This window comes from Chlorocebus sabaeus, chromosome 15 (assembly GCF_047675955.1).
Source record: "Chlorocebus sabaeus isolate Y175 chromosome 15, mChlSab1.0.hap1, whole genome shotgun sequence".
In the NCBI taxonomy this organism is placed as follows: Eukaryota; Metazoa; Chordata; class Mammalia; order Primates; family Cercopithecidae; genus Chlorocebus; species Chlorocebus sabaeus.
In genome coordinates, this window is record NC_132918.1 from 18,657,406 (window position 1) to 18,674,625 (window position 17,220).

Sequence of the window (17,220 nt, forward strand, 5' to 3'; positions counted from 1 at the left end):
TAAATGAGTTAATATGAGTGCAGTGCTTGGCATCATAGGATGCATGACATAAGTGTTCTTCATTATTATTCAGAGTTAGCATTCTTTTTATTTCATTGTCATATAGTGAATTCAGAGGTGCCAGACTGCTTCCCCATCACTCTTGTGTCCTTATATAAAAAAAGGTTTGGACCCCAGTTTTAGTCACAAGGAATCATGCCCTTACCTATAGTCATTGGTTTGCAATGATCTTTCCAAAACTAAAACTTTAGGATATGTTAAATGAGAAAACGGAATGCCCAGAAGCTGGAATACCTCTCATCACAAGTGTAGCTCCATGAAGCTTATACAGAACAGTCCTATTTAAAGTGAGGGGGCATGTGTGATGTGCAGTCAATTCAAAAGACCACACTGGGTCCTTTCATTCTGAGTGTCTTTGAACAGAGAGCCCCTGGGTGGAGGGGATGGTTTGAGGTACTTCCCAAGGAGCCTGACTTGATCTTGCACCAGCCGTTTTCCTGTCCTCTGGAGGCCAACTCGGGTCTTCTACTGTCACAGTGGGGGTTTCATCTCACCACTTTCAGGAGGTCACCCAAGATGAAAAGCAACAGGAGCTCTCCAAGGGCAAATAAGAATTCTGCTTCGTTTCACTCTGAATGGTTAGATTTTTGCTTTGCAATGTAGCATAATCTTGCTCAGATTCTTAGAACGAACAGATTTGCAAGATTACTTAATCTCCCCCCTCATTGAAAGTTTAGCTGAAGGTGACTTACTCAAGGTCAAACAACATTCATTCATTCATCACTTTTTTTTTTTTTTTTTTTGAGATGAAGTCTCACTCTGTCACCCAGGCATGATCTCATATAGTGGCACGATCTTGGCTCACTGCAACCTCCACCTCCCGGGTTCAAGCAGTTCTCCTGCCTCAGCCTCCCGAGTAGCTGGGATTATGGGCACGCACCATTACACCCAGCTAATTTTTGTATTTTTAGTACAGATGTGGTTTCACCATGTTGGTCAGGCTGGTCTCGAACTCCTGACCTCAGGTGATCCACCCATCTTGGCCTCCCAAAGTGCTAGAATTACAGGTGTGCGCCACCACACCCAGCCATCAAACACATATTTACAGAGCACTGCTGTGTGGTCTTCAGTGTTCGTATCAGCAGCTGTGCAGGACCAGAATCTAGTCTTAGTGTTTCCAAACCATTTTATTATTTCCCTGTTGCCTCTCTTGCCTACTCCTCTCTCCCAATGACACGTTGCATTGTGGCTATAGGATATTAATTCTCAGATGTGGATATCACTTGAGTCCATATAATGGGAAATGTGGTGTATATAAAAGGTGGACCAGGGCCAAGGTTTGTTTCTCATTTTTTTGGCTTATATTCTTCTTCATGACTTTTCCTCATTCCACAAGGGGACTTAAGGTGGCTTAAAGAGATTAATACTTTTAATTAAAAGTAAAATAAACAAGGAGACAAAGTAGAAGGGAATATAAAGTAGAAGACAGAAAGAAGATGCAGGCAGGAGCGGGGTCAGTGCACAGAATGCCTGCACAACGTGGCATCCAGCGCTGTTGCCCAGGGCAGTCACTAATCTGCTCTGAGGCCTGACACTCGAGAAGAGACAAATGTGAAGTGGTTGAGATTCATGTTGTCCATCAGATAAATCAGTTACTCAGGCAAGCTTTCTGAGATCACACTGAAAACTATACACTTGCCTAGTAAGTAGTGCAATGAATAATGTCTGAGGCAATATTCCCGGCATAAATGCAGTGGTTAGCTTTATTCAGCTATTTTGAAGACATCATAAAATGCAATTTTATGGCATTGCAATTCACCAAAGTCACTTCTGTGAGAGCTAGAACACCCTACTGTAGTGCAGACTTTTCTGCTTATCTAAAGTAATCTAGGAAGAGCATTTAAAGAAAAAAAAAAAAAAAAGGTAAGACTTGACTCCACAGCTCTTGTGAGGAACATGCATGAGGATTATTTCTTACAACTAGACGTCTAATAACAATTCAGAATTTAAGGGTTGAGGTGATATTCTCTGCAAAAAATTTAAACAGCGAAAATTCTACATAGCCAATTTGGGACACATGTATTACCTTCGAGGGCCCCCTGAACGGGGGGGACAAAATTACTATTCCCTCATTAAAATTAACTAACAAATTCACATGCTTGAAAGTGCATCCACACAGCCTCTACCTAGAGGTGGCCTGAGGGGAGAGTTCACAGGGAAGATCAAAACTGCCCCCAGTAGATCCCCAGATCCAGCAATCCCACCACTGAGTGTATAGTCAGAGGAAGGGAAGTCTGTGTGTTCAAGAGATAGCTGTGCTGCTTTGTTTATCGCAGCACTATTCACAATAGACAAGATATGGAATGAACCCAAGTGTCAATCAGTGGATGCGTGAATAAAGAAAATGTGGTACTTATGTATAATGAAGTACTATTCATCCATAAAAAAGAGTGAGATTCTGTTGTTTGCAGCAATGTAGATGAATCTGGAGGACATTATATTAAGTGAAATATGCCAGGCACAGAAAGACAAATACCATATGATCTCACTCACTGGTGGAATCTCAGATGTCACTCTCATAGGAGAGAGTAAAATAGTGGTTACCAGAGGATTGGCAGGGGGCAGTGGTGAGAGACCCATCAATGGCTGCAAAGCTATAGACGAGAGGAATAAGTGCTGGTGTTCTATTGCATAAGAAGATGACTAGAATTCACAATGTATTACATATTTCAAAATAGCTATAAAAAGTTTTTGAATACTTTCATCACCAAGAAATGATAAGTGTTTAAGATTGTAGATATGCTAATTATGCTGACTTGATCATTACATAATTTATACATATATCTAAACATCACATTGTACCCCATAAATATGTCCAATTATTACATGTCAATCATAAATATTTAAAAGAAATTTTAAATATTTCATGCCTTTCTCTAATACTTAAAATAAGAAATTTTAAATATTTTAAAATAAAAATAAAAAAGAATTGTCCCAGAAAGAAATTATCCTTGGTGAACACCAACAGAAGACAAAAGGGACATGAAGTCCCTGATTATCTACTCCATAGAGTAAGGCAACAATTGTTAGGGCCTGGAAAACTTTAACAGTAGGTTCTATCCATGATCTCCCCACCAGGAAAAAAAATTAAGAAACTCATAAGAAGCCAATGAATGTCCGGTTTTAAGGAATATAACTTTTGGCAATGCCTACAAGAAGACATGGATGAAAATATACTTCTAGGCAGTTCAATATAGGTGGAGAACCTGCCAACAGTTTTAGAGTAGTTGGTTTAAGCCATTCTTTTCTGATATCAGGACCACTATCTTCATTATGCATAATTTGAATAAGATCTAGGAATGCTATTTGATTCTCCCCTTTCCCTTTTTTTCCAGCTTAGACTCTTATTCCCTTATTTTTCACGCCTTTCTCTAAGATGGCAAACAGGTACATGCCAGTGCCAACTATAGGTGACTCTTTTTAGAAGAACATTCTCCAGTTATGTCTGTGCTCAACATAAAAGAATGTTCCAGCCAATAAGAGCTACTTAAGAAGGGCATCAAAGAGCAAAGGTCTGGTACAAAGCTCTGCAGGGCTTTCGCCTTTTCTATTACTTATCCAATTTGCAGTATTCAACACAACAAATATTGGTGGCTGGCCTGATATGGAAACAATGGGAGATAAAAATAAGTGGAACAGAGATCTTGCCCACAAACAGCTTTCAATCTAGATTGCAAAGTTGGTAAGATATACTCAAATAACCATACTATGAGGTATGGAAAGATAGCCATGCCATCAGTATTGATAGAAGGGAAAATTCTACAAAGAAATTTAAGAGGATACTGTGTTGTCTTTTCCTCAAGTTTCTTACTCTGTTCAGCTCAACAAACTATTAGGTGCACCCGCCAGGTGCCAGGCCCCCATGTGAGGGGTTGGGGTACTGCAGAAATCAGGCACTGGCCTTGCCCTCAGAGAGCTGCTTCTAGCAAGAGTCATCAAAGCGTTGTAAAGGTGTCTGCCTGAGGCCAGGGACTTGGTCTTGCATTGATATGTTTTTATATATCCTCTCCCTCAAACAGCCCCATGCACAGGAGGAGAGAAAGCAAACATTTTTTCAGGAATGGCATTAACATTGAGACACAACAGCTGGAAATTGGCAGGGTGCCCTCAGAAGGCTGGGAAAGTGATTTATTTTTCCAACCTCACCACAGGAACCGAAGCCCTGGCAGATGCCTCCATGTGTTAGCAGCGGCTGATCCGAGTGAGATCATTATTAATTATTAGTTACTTTTGAGTGTCTTTCGCAGAAACTACAGAGTACTTGGGAAGCCCAGACACTCTTGAGTTGCAATCAATACTGTATACACCTTGCACGGGAACCTGAGTGGCATGTAATTATAAACCAGTATTGATTCCTGGCAAAGGGGTTCAAAATGTATAAATCCTTCACATAAAAATCAGCTAACTCTTCAAAGGGCTTGATTATTTTCCTTTCCTTAAGAAAGAGACGGATGGTTGGAGTAAGAAACTTGAAATGTTAGCTAAATTAGGGCTATTTCCTGCCAGGATCCAGATCTGTACACATAATTATTTTATTCTCTGTGCTGGCACTGATTCACTTTGGTTGAGTATTGGAAATGTCTCTGTTTTGGGTCTGTAATCCAAATTATTCAGTCCGTGTCTATGCTGATGTTTTCTACTCGCATCTTCCTATATTATTTTTCTGTAAAACAAATACTCACATGTCTGGGATTTGCCTCATGCTGGTACCCACCCCACTCCTGCTTTTCCTGCTCTTCTCTATCCCATCGTCCAGTTTCCCCTTGGCCCGGAACTTCACCTGCCCTCTTACAACCTATCGTCACCAAATCCTGCCTATTTTATTTTGGCCTAATTCTAATTTCTGCTTCTAAATTGGTGTCCACTTAGTCCTATTAGAATGACCAGAAACCTGTATAGTTAGTCTTTCTTCCTCTTGGCTGTGTCTCTATCCTCAGCAGTGATTACAAACATGGACTCTCATCCCGCCTTTGCTGAAATCATCGATGCCCTATCATTTTATGCCTAGATCCACAGAATGGCCTTGCACTGCTTTTCAGTTTCTAGTGTTGCCCCTTTCCATGGCTGATGGGAAGGCCTTTTGAAAATGCAAGTCTGATCAAGTCATTTGGCTGCATGAAGTCCTCCAATAGCTCTCCTTCGCCTGCAATCTAAGATGGACAAATCACTGTTGATCTGGAAGTGACAGAAACTGAGTCTTAAGAGATGCAGCTTATCTCCCAACACCCAGAGGTTATTGGAAGACAGCAGGTCCAGAGGATTGCTGCAGGAGCTCCATCGGGAAGGCTTCCGCATGGGCTTCTTTGGCATTTTGAATCTCTGTAGTTGGTTTAGCTGGGGCTGAGACACAAAACTTGTGTACAAAACTATCTCCCTGGTTGTGTAGAGCTAACTTATCAGTGTGAGACCGTCACAATTTACTCTCCTCTGGGTACGTACCTCATGTTTCCTGAGCCATGCAGTGAAATCGTATTGAGAATGTTACAAGGGAATGGGCCCCCTGGTATGTCCCCTCTGAACTTCATATATGAGGAAAAAGAAATCCCAAAGCCAGTAAAGGATCTGACACAAAGGGCCAGGCGCCTCTCTCAAAAGGCACACTAATGCCATGATGTATGAGAAAACACTTGGTAATATGTGACAATCCTGTGCATTGCAGGATGTTTGGCATCATTAGCCTCTCATGCTAAATGCCAATCATGCTCCTCAGTCATCGGAACCAGCAAAAATACTCCTCACATGCCCTTAGATAGTTGCAAATGCTTCAGCGAGAGGTAATGGCACTGCCCCTACTTGAGAACCAATGGCTTCTGTAACTGCTTGGCCTAGTTCTGACTTCTAAAATGTTCTCCTTTCCTGAGAGTATAATGAAGAGCCAGATACTTTGTAATCTTTCTATCACTCATCTGGCTTCTCTGTAATGACTGAGCTCAGATGCTGGACTCACATTGTCTGGCTTTGAAATCAAGCTCCACCACTTACTGGGTGTGACCTTGAACCATTACTCAATATCTCCATACCTCAGTTTTCTCAGATCAAATGGGAATAATAATGACATCTACTTATTTTTGTGAAGATGAAATGAAATTAAGCATGTAAGCTGTTGATCACACTGTCCACTGTTGGAGGTATGGTAATTGTATGAGGTGGTGGTGATGATGATGATGGCTCCCAATCATAAGGGTGTTATTCAAGCAAGAACTTGAAATTGACACTTAATAATGAATACTCCAGAAAACACAGACAGGCAGCATGATACATGAGAAAAGGTAGCCGACTAGGTGGGAGTTAGTAAATCCTGTTGCATCCTCTGCCATCGATTCTGTATGCCTTTGAATATGTCACTTCACCTCTCTGATTTTTATATACTCTGAAATTTTTGTGTTACATGGTGTTAAAAAGATTGAATGACTTAAGCAGTGTGAAGTAATTTGATAAACAGCTTGATGATATGTAATAAATAACCTGTTTGCATTGGTGTTTTCTACCCCTGACTTGAAAACCCTCACCAGCCGTGGGGAGAACACACTTAACAGGAACTTCTTGGTGAGAGTCCACTTACATGGTAAATGGCAGGATGTTAGCATGACACTGAATCTCTGTCTCACCCACTCCCTGCCAGTGTACCCCACAACAGCCCAGGAGAGAAGAGCCTTGGAGCATTTAGGCATCTCTCATTAAAAGTTCGTGTCTGGGGTTCAACAGCTTTTCCTGCTGGCTCCCTGACACCCCCACGAGGGCCTGTTGCCTTCATGGTTGTCTGCTTGTTGCCCCACAGCAACAAAGGCGAGAGAAGGAGCTGCGGAAGCAGCAGGAGAGGGAGCAGCGCCGGCACTATGAGGAGCAGATGCGCCGGGAAGAGGAGAGGAGGCGTGCAGAGCATGAACAGGTACAGCTGGGACCAGGAGCCCCAGTGATGGCCCCCTGGGAACCCCAGCACCAGTCGTCTCTGGGGCATGGGTCACCTTTTCTGAGGAATGCTCAGTTTACATGAGTTTTTACTCTTCCTCAAGCAATTATGCTCACCTCTTCAAGAAGCCAAATGCACAGCCCTGGCATTGCCCACTCATTCAGCCTTGCTTCCTACCCAGAGTTTCCTGACATACCCGGATCTTCCGATTCTCCCAACCCTTGGTATCTGATTCGAAGGTAGCACTGAAGCATGAAAAATCAGCCAAGTCCCACTCTTTCACTGCTTCAGAAGAGCTTTTCTGCTCATGCCATCTCTGGTCTTTATGACTTTGAGTTATTGCTGCAGGCCCCTCTCTGCTAGAATCACATTCTGACAGCACAGTGAAACTCAGCAGGATGGTTCCATTACAGAGACAGTGCACGCTGGCATTCAACAATTGTCTTATCCCTGCTGCTTGCACAGGAGCCTCTGAACTTTACAGCATTGTTAATTCCAGGTAGTCCATAAAGAGAGGAGCCTGGAATGAAAAGCTTTAACATGTAGCTGGGCTTCTTAAAACCAAGTAGTAGCAGTAAAATGCTGAGCCATCTCAGTCAGCTGTTACAAGTAGAGGGGCTTGTGCTTTTCGTTATGCTGAAATGCATTTGCTTCCACGTGACATGCTCTTCCTGCTTTGTAAGGAGGTATTTGGGTATTTTCCCCCTCCTTTCTTCTATACTTTACTTAGCGGTTTTGTCACCTTTGAAATTACTGGTTCATTTCTCTTTCTTTCTGTTCCTCTGAATTCTCTGCTGCCTACCTCTCCAGGAATACATCAGGCGACAGTTAGAGGAGGAGCAGAGACAGTTAGAGATCTTGCAGCAGCAGCTACTGCATGAACAAGCTCTACTTCTGGTAATGGGAAAGCCAAGAGCCAGCTGACCTGCTCTGTGTTCATCTTGCAAGTGTTTGTGTGTGTGTGTGTGTGTGTGTGTCTTTCTAACATGCCAGTGCAGAAGAGGGGATCTTCCAAGCCTCAGGGACCTCAAAAACCTCATAGAAAATTAATACATTTTCTGATTGATGTTGCTGAGTCCTAATACATTTAATACAGTTGTTATGCATTCTTTATTAACTCCATTTATTTCTAAAACTTGAGTATGAATCCAGCCTTATTATAAGTACAAACTGCTTTTGAGACCCACTGTGTTTATTGCAGAGTAATTTTTAAGGCCATTTGCAACATGCTGCAATACAATCACAGCAAAATGCGGCTCTCCCCTAAGAACCCACCAGCTCTACAGTCATATTTCATTTACAGACTATTAGCTTTACCCTTATGATGGGAACATTTTGTGTCCCTTGCTCATGCAGCTTCCACTTGAAGTACAGTACTTTTTTATTATTATAGCACTGCTCTCCAGATGGGCTTTTTGGTATATTTTTTTAAACTGAACTTTTTATTTAATGGCATTCTGATATTTTTTAGCCTGTATATAAGCTTGCTAATGGCCTTTGTAGGTCCAAGTTTTATTAAATGAAAGATGATTTAGGCAGTATCTTTTGGCTGCTTATTTAGTTTTGTACTTAATTGTACATGTTTGAGTGGTTTAATTACTAGATCAGGAAGTGGGTGACTTTTTCTAGGGGTTGTATGCTGACCATTTAAATGTCCTCATTATTGCCATTTTGTCACGTGTAATTCATCAGGGACAAGTCATTTTGTAATTGATGGGGTTCAGTAGGGATTGCCATTTTAAAGCAATAGCGTTTTCATTAAATGACACATTCTTGTGTAGATACTAACACAAGGCAGTAGCTTATTTCTGTGGTACATCCTGACATCCTCCTGTCATTCTGTTAGTATTAAGATCCTTCATTATTTAGCATTATTTTGCCTCCATTGCATACTTAACTGGTACTGGCCGATGATTTCTGTGTGATAATTTGGCCTTTTCTTTGCTCCTCTTTCCTGATCTGGACAGGAATATAAGCGCAAACAACTGGAAGAACAGAGACAAGCAGAAAGACTGCAGAGGCAGCTAAAGCAAGAAAGAGACTACTTAGTTTCCCTTCAGCATCAGCGGCAGGAGCAGAGGCCTGTGGAGAAGAAGCCACTGTACCATTACAAAGAAGGAATGAGTCCTAGTGAGAAGCCAGCATGGGCCAAGGAGGTAAGTAAGCAAGTGTAGCCTCACCCTGTTGGCCAGGCTTTTGACTCTAATGAGTTTGTCTGATAGAAGTGGAGAGTTAACCCAGTGCTGCAAAGTTGGAAAACAATTCATCATAAGACACACGTTTTGCTTTTGGAAGAACCATAACATTATTTCTGTAGAGAAATGGCAAAATACCTTCCTCCATTTGTGGGGTTTTGTTTTGTTTTTTGGTATATCTTTGTGGTTACAATGGACTTTTATAGGAAATAACAGAAGATAGAAAAAACATTTTTCCTGATACTCATCCAATTGAATTTGTGGCATGAGGATTTTTAGTGACCTTTTTGTTGAATAATGTGATTAAGGATTTATAGAATTCTAGGAAGAATCAGTTCCTGTCCATGCCTGGACCCTGTTACTGATCATTAACATTGTCGCTAACATAACTTTGTTCACCATGATACTACCAGCAGATGCACAGTTAACCTCAGACTTGTGGTGGTGGTATTCACTTTTAGGATCAGAGGTCACTCGTGTTTCTTCTACCCATACTTCCTTCATTTGCTTAACTGCTAGACTAACAAAGGATTTTCAGGAATTTAGCGCTATGTTGAGCTATTTTAATAAAAACTGCTTGGATGGGAGGGAAAAAGAGGGTGATAGCCAGACAGGTAAAGCAAACAAACAAAAATAACTCCAACCAAATCAGCAACCTTTCCTGGGAGTCACTGTGTGAGGTCATGTGCGTAACATGCTGGTTTTCAGTTCAATCATTATTTCTGGCATCTAGTGATTTCCTTTATTTTATGGTGATTGTAGCTAGTCATTTAAAAGGATGTTTTGGGGTTATTTTGTATTTTTACCCAGAATTTTTATATATTGATAGCTCACGCTTTTTTCAAGTTATCTAGAATACAATATTACTAGAACCAGATTTCTTACATGAGATCCTGTTTTTCTGAAAATAATTCTTTGTATTTGTCTAACCTATCTGACATATGTACAGAAAACATTTGATATAATGTTGTCCTAATGTTAATGATAGTGGTTTATGGGAGGAGAAAGTAAAAAAAATGGATTTTTAAAAACTTTTTTGTACTTTTACATATTGTTTAAATCCTTTATAGTGATCATGTATTTTTTTGTGAAAAAAACTTTTTTCTTTTAAAACTTAAACTAAGTGTGTGGAAAAAATTGTTTTGATTTGTGATGAAGAATTTTTTATCACTTTCCCTTATATCTGTAAACATGATCCATATTTACATAGCTATGTCTCTAACATCTGCCTCTTTCTCTTAGATCAGTAATTCAATTTTGTGATCCTACTCCCAGGTACGGCATCAACCCCTTAATAATCCACCTATTCTTCCAGCTAAGCAAAATCAGTATGCTGCTAAGCAGCAGCTGAAATACTTCTTGGCTGGCAGAGATGCACCACCTTCCTCCACTGCTAAACCGTTTTCTAGCCATGCCAAGTTGAAATCCTCAGCTAAGCCAGACCCACAGCTCCTGACCATGGCAAGTGTTCAGACAACTGAAAAACTAGCCTCTACAAAGCTAATGGCAGTAGCACCTGCAGGAATTAATGATTCCAGATCAAGACTCCTGTTTGAGCATCACCCATGGAAGAAAGATGGACCAGCTTGCCCTATTAGACTTGGTTTAGAAGACCAACTGAAGCCTCAGGAAACCTTGAGGACCATAGTGAGATCTCCAGGGCAATCTCACTCCCAAGGATGTAACCCAACTCAGGAGTTAGGATCTAAGGTCATTTGTATGTCTTCTCCCAACATCTCCAAAGTGATAAGCCCTGAGTTGTCCATTACTGCAATTCAGGAGGGCCTTAGAGATTAATGTAGAGCTTGCGGCAGGAAGAGCATGAACTCATGCATCTTTACAAGTGCTTCTACTCTTGTAAGAAATGCTGCATCACTAAGCGACCTCTCCTTGATGCATGACCACTTGGCTTTCAGTGTTCCCAGCCCCAAGCATGAGTTTAGGAGAGGGACACCTACAGATTCCACTGGAAAAGATCATGATTTTGTGCAACACATTCCAGAATTTCTTCTTTCCCCTAGACAGCTCCCTCATGCACAAATGTACCAGAAGACAGGGAAAAGCATGGAGCAGTTCTCACTTCCTTCATTCAGCCTCTACCCAGCACCTTATGATTTGAACTTGTCTACCTTGACTTCATTGTTTTCCAGTTGCTATTTGTCCTAATTTACTGGCCTGTCCTCTCTATTCAGAACTAGTTCATAGCTCCCAAGCTTTCAGGAGACATGGGATTCCTGGGGGCAGATCTTTGCAGATGTCACCAAGGCACTTTTCTAGACCTCTTAATTCCCTCATGCTTCCTGGTCAGGCTCCTAGCAGTAAAAGAAACACAGCATTTGAGCATGCAAACAACATGCCTGAGTCATCAAGCACTCCTGATATGAGGTTTCCCAGTCACCGTAAGTCTGGGCCATCTCTGGTGGGTGACATCTTCCAAGGTCCCTGGCTTCCTGGCATGTGGTGTGCTTCCTTTGGGCTTCATGCATTTCCAGAGATACATGGGAACATTCTTTGGGGATTTCATATTTAGTCCTCTACTCCTGGGTGTGGTTAACTTAATCCAGCGTCCAGCTAACCATTGTCTGTTCATGAAACAGTTCCCAAGTCTTAGAGTGGGTGATCATATTTTAGAAGAAAGATGAAACATTTAGTTGATAGAAGGAGAGTGACAGTGCTAAATTTAGGACTAGAGCAATCGATGTACAAATAAGAACAAATAATTGTCTGCCTTGGTTTGAGTCATCATTTTTAACACCCACTTCTTAAAATAGGAATAAAAATGAGTGTGAGGATCTTTATATTCTTGATCTTTTAATGCTTCTCATCAGCAATGTATGAACTTTTTATGTGAAGCATTATTTATGGATGTCTTTTTTCATATTAGGGAGGCAGGGGCTCAAAGTGACCAAGTAGTAATATACATTTCAAACCTTTAGATATGAACATAGCTTATCAGTATCTTAACTATCAAGTTATAAGAAAACTTGGGTTAAACCCTCTGGAGGTAAAATAAAAAGATGCCATTTTCTTTTTTTCAAATGCACCCTCTGTGCCCATGCCACCGTCTCCTGTTGTGTAAGGTCTGGACTATTTTGCCCTATGTGCCACTGAAGGATCACCTAGCTGTCTTCCACCTATTGCAACCTCTTCTGTAATCTGTTCCAGCATTTGTTTTCTAACTCAGCTCTATGCCTTCCCATCAGGTTTTTTTTTCTTCTGCTTTGCTTACTTTACCATCTGCTTCTCCTCTTCCTCATTCCAAATCAGTAGTCCTTCATCAGCAATGTAATGCTCTTATACTGCTTTGTTCTCTGTGTTCTTGTTGCTTCATTTTGTAAAACACAATTGATCATTGTATTTCTCAGTACCTTTCTGATTAATATGTTGGATATTGTAGAGCAAATGAAAATGCTCAATCATTTGCAAATCCTGTTGAGCTCTTCCCTCGCTCCTTTTACTGAGTATTCTTTCTGTCCTGGATGTCACATTGGCCTTGATTTTCAGATTTTAGCCAGAAAAGAACATTAATGTCTCGGCATTAAAAAGACAGCTTGGAGCCGGGCACAGTGGCTCATGTCTATAATCCCAGCACTTTGGGAGGCAAAAGCAGGAGGATCTATGGAACCCAGGAGTAGTTAGAGACCAGCCTGGACAACACCGTGAAACCTCGTCTCTACAAACAATAATAAAAATTAGCTGGGCATGGGGGTGCATGCCTGTGGTCCCAGCTACACCAAAGGCTGAGGGTGGGACTTGAGCCTGGGAGGTTGAGACTGCAGTGAGTCATGATTGCACCACTGCACTCCCGTCTGGGCAACAGAGTGAGACCCTGTTTCAAATAAATACAAAAATAAATAGACAGGTTGGGGGCATTCTCATTTTTTTCAAATTATCTTGCCATTTCTGAGTTGGGATGGAAGTCAGGTATGTATTGTGAAAATATCAGTATGATGTTCTGTTGAACATCAGCAGAATTTGAAGGTCTTCTTCCTCACTTTTTGGATGATGGAGATTCGGTTTTCTTATTTCTGCTCCTTAAATGGCATGGGATTTTCTGGGCCTGGCAGTAACTGTGGGGGCTCCCCTTCCCTTTCCATCCCACATACTTAAAAAAAAAAAAAAATTGTACCAAAGCTCAGCAGTGAAAGAATGCTTTGTTTACATGAGTATTGCATGAGATTGTATTTTAATTTTTTTAACACTCCATCATGTTCTCTTTCTGTGATATATGCCCGTCACTGGCATGTTTGTTTGTTTGCAAACAACGATCTGATAAGAGCCAAAATATCTGTTTATTTCCATTAGCTCACTGGACTTTGAAATCACTGTATATAAAAACTCCTTCTCCATCCAGATTTCTCGGCTCTACACCAAAGTGTTTTTTGTTGTTGTTGTTATTTCTTTTATATGAGTTAGTTTATATATAAAGTTCTCAAACAACCACTTCGAGAGTTTATATCTTTCCTCCATTTCTGCATATCTCTCTTATGATTAAATATAGGAGAGACCTGGAAGGAAATAGTATGGAGTATGTTTGAGTTCAAGTTCTTCCACTTTCTGGCTGCCTGACCTAGGGTGTGCCTCCTGCTTTCCTGAGATGCAGCTTCCTCATCTGCACATCTGCCTCACAATTGGGAAGCTCATGGGCAATAATGAATGTGCACGTGCCATTTAAAGTTACATACTACACAAATACAAATGAAATACGGTATTCAACGTATTCCTATTTTGTTTCCAAGACTGTTGTAGCTCACAAGGAACAAGTGCTTTGTCTCTTGTTTTGGTCTGGATTTCATATGACCAATTCACTTGCGTCTCCTATCTCTTCACCCACCTCTCCCAGGTGATAGATAAGCACTTCTTTATTTCCTGTATCAACTTTCTAAGATTTTGCTTCATTACTTTTGAGTTACGTGCTCCATTCACAGTGGGATCTATGCTTTTATCCGGAATATTGGTAAGAAGTTGACCTGGGAAAAGAATTCAGGCCCTTAGAGTCAGACAAGATTGCATCTTAAGCATTCCTTATGAATGAGGGTCTCTGCTGTGCTCAGAGGTGACCCAGAACAGGGGTGTCATCAAACTTGCTCAGTAACCATCTGCCCATGTGGTTTTGCCCAACTATATTACTCAACTCTTTATGTGACTAGTGAGTGCAGGGTCAAAGTATCTAAGGAGCACTTAAAAGTTACTCACTGGCTTCTTTCTCTTTCTCCAGCATCCCCAATAAACACAAAAACCAAAGTGTTTTGTCCAGTTGGGGGAAAAAAGAATGCCCATATGACTGTGTTGGACTCACCATGTACTAATTCTTCAGTAAAGCCTTCTGAGATCTTCCTAAACCCTGTGGACTCTACGTATTATGAAAGATTATTAGAATGCACCCATATAACATAGTAAATATATATTTGCTGTCAACAGTTTTAAAATTACTTCTATAAATTTGTTTTGATATTCTCAGTAGATGTCATTCATTATTGTAAAGTGAGACACTGTAGCCTACAAATTGTTTTAAAATATAAAAAACAATCTGACAATTGACATTGATACAGTGTTTCTCTTTATTTATAACGTTTTAAAAAATTTATTTTGAAATTGTTTTGGAAACCCTGTAATTAACAAATTTATTTTTAAGTTGTCTATATTTGCATAGCCTTTATATATACCAGAGGCCATAGACATTACTCCTGTGCTATGTAGTGGACAACACAGACCTGTCTAGAGCAGAATTTTATTTCTGAGACCACAGTCATTTTTTTCACTATATATCATGCTACAGTAAATAATATAGCATTTTTGCAGAGGTGATCCAAACTTCTCCAAAGTTATTTTAGTTTTCATATTGAAACGATTTTTTAGTAAGAAAAAAATACTTTTATATCTGAAGTTGATCAGTCTGTGCTAATCTTCTCTGTATTTCTGATAATTCCTTCTACTGTGAAATCATTTACAACAGCTATCTTTTGCTGTTATAGTCTAGCACCTTGACACTCTATACCTGATGGTACTGGAACACATTCTTAGTGGTGCTCCTGGCATCTTATGTCTTCTTGGAAGCAGGCAGTTGGAGCAGAAACTTGGCTCCTAGACTCTTTTGAACATCCTCAGGCATCGAAATATATCTTGTTGTTCCCAGTTTTTAATCACTTGTATCCTTCTTCTAGATGCGAGAGGGGTTGGAGGGAGACTTTCTTTTTTTTGTCTCACATATTTATTTCCTGTTCAGTTAGTAGACATAAGTTGTGATAAACCAGGGGACAAGCCTTTGTCTAGTATGAAAATAATGAAAAGGGCCTGCCTAGATACCCTATCCAGCTTTCTCTCTGTCCATCTGAAGGTGTTATTAGGAGAAGTACCACTTCCAATGTTTGATTTGATCCTGTGCTCCAATTCTTAAGGTGATCCTGCAGTGTAAAGACACTTGGGCAGCATTATCTTCCTAAAGACTATAGGACTAGGTTTTCTTGAGACAAAATACATAATGAGATGCCTCATGATTACACCCTTTTCTTAGATTTTCAATTTTCTTTGGACAAACTTGAACCCAGGAAATTTCAGTACATGGGAGCCTTCCTGAAATAATTTTCAAAGCGTAACAATTACTTATGCCATATGTTTTTAGAATGGTACAGATTAAAATATACTAATGATAGAATTTAGTATGTAAGCTAATAAAGCATAAGAAATTTTTACTAGAAGTACATTAGCAACATCTATACATGACTAATCAAATCCATTAATTGCCTATGAAAACCAGTACCCTAGTTTCTACCCTGTTCATTTCTAATGATAGCTTTAGGGCCCCATGTGGCCTGTGATCCTATTAGCAGCAGGGATGCTTAGACTGGAGCTTTGTTGCTGACACTTCTCAGAAGAATTCTTTATCTCAAAAATGGTTTCTTTGCTCAAGATAGAGTCTTTGGGGACAAACTTTTCTACTATTGTTTTTAATGTTCTGTCCCTTAATGTATATTTAAAGCTATCAATGTATTTTATAGCCAAAAATAATAATTACAAATATTCCTCACTCTGCATATATTTGGTTCCTGAATTTTGGATGACAAGTGGGAATTCAGACACTGAAGGATGCTTATGTATGACTTACCTATTAATGATCTACCCTGAAAATAAGAAAATGGATAATATTTGACCAATTCTGGTGGTCTAGAAATACTAACCTTCTTTCAAAGAGTCTGGCATTTGGAAAAGTGATAAATTGCATGCCTTGATCTCAGTTTATCTATTGCTGTCTTTGTGGGACTTTTTCTTCTTTGTGGTCTTATCTCAAAGCTGGCTTTGTTCTTTTGCTCAATGTAATAGCCAAATAATTACTGCTGATGTAATACTTTGCACACATGCACACACAAAGTATACATGTTCTGGTTTATATTCCTGGCTTTTTGCAGCAAATTTTACTTGGTGTGTGGTAAGCGTCTGGGAGCGGGATTTCAAAACCAAAGCCAATTGTATGTACCCTGCACAGCCACGGTGGGGGAAGAGATGTTCACATTCCTCCTCAGTAGAGGCAAGAGGGCTGTTTTTCATTCTGCAGCTTATCTTATTGTGTTAAAATATGTCAGGTTAATATGAGTTTAAAAACAGACTTACTTTGTATATTTGATTGAGTCTGCCTCTAGAAAGATTCAAAATGGGATAGGGAGGATGGGGGAAAATCGCTCTTTCAAGTTTTTATTTCAAATCAGGCAGTAAAATGAATAAAGACTTTTAGCTGCTACATAAAAAATATGCACACAGACATGAATATTGAACACCTGCATGTGGGTTCTTAAAATGCTCAGTGAGTCAGCAGAAGAGAATTAAGGGCTCACTGTAAAGGCCATCAGTGTGGGGAGAATGGTTGCATTATCCTGATGGCTTCGGGAAACACAACAGTCAAACTGGTCCTGAAGAAATAAAGGACAGGACACAGTAGATCTGGAAGAAAAGTCATAGACTTCTTGAAGTTGTCTAAGATCTTAAGCCATATCTTAGAGTGTGCACCTTGTTTATCGAAGTTTCTCTTTAAAACTGCCCTCCAAGGCAGTCTTTCTGCTG

The 17,220-nt window shown here is 40.2% G+C and overlaps 1 protein-coding gene across 6 annotated transcripts in view; it reads left to right on the plus strand.

The window, feature by feature from the left end:
* Window positions 1-17,220, plus strand: part of TNIK (TRAF2 and NCK interacting kinase) — a 395,124-nt gene that overhangs the window by 309,408 nt on the left and 68,496 nt on the right. For 4 of the 6 annotated variants that reach the window (XM_007972103.3, XM_007972104.3, XM_037988564.2 and 1 more), the window contains 3 exons: window positions 6,839-6,949; window positions 7,781-7,867; window positions 8,938-9,126. In XM_007972103.3, coding sequence (XP_007970294.1) covers window positions 6,839-6,949; window positions 7,781-7,867; window positions 8,938-9,126 — 387 coding nt within the window. The remainder of the gene's footprint in view (window positions 1-6,838; window positions 6,950-7,780; window positions 7,868-8,937; window positions 9,127-17,220) is intronic. The other 2 variants (XM_007972105.3, XM_007972106.3) reach the window with 1 other exon arrangement.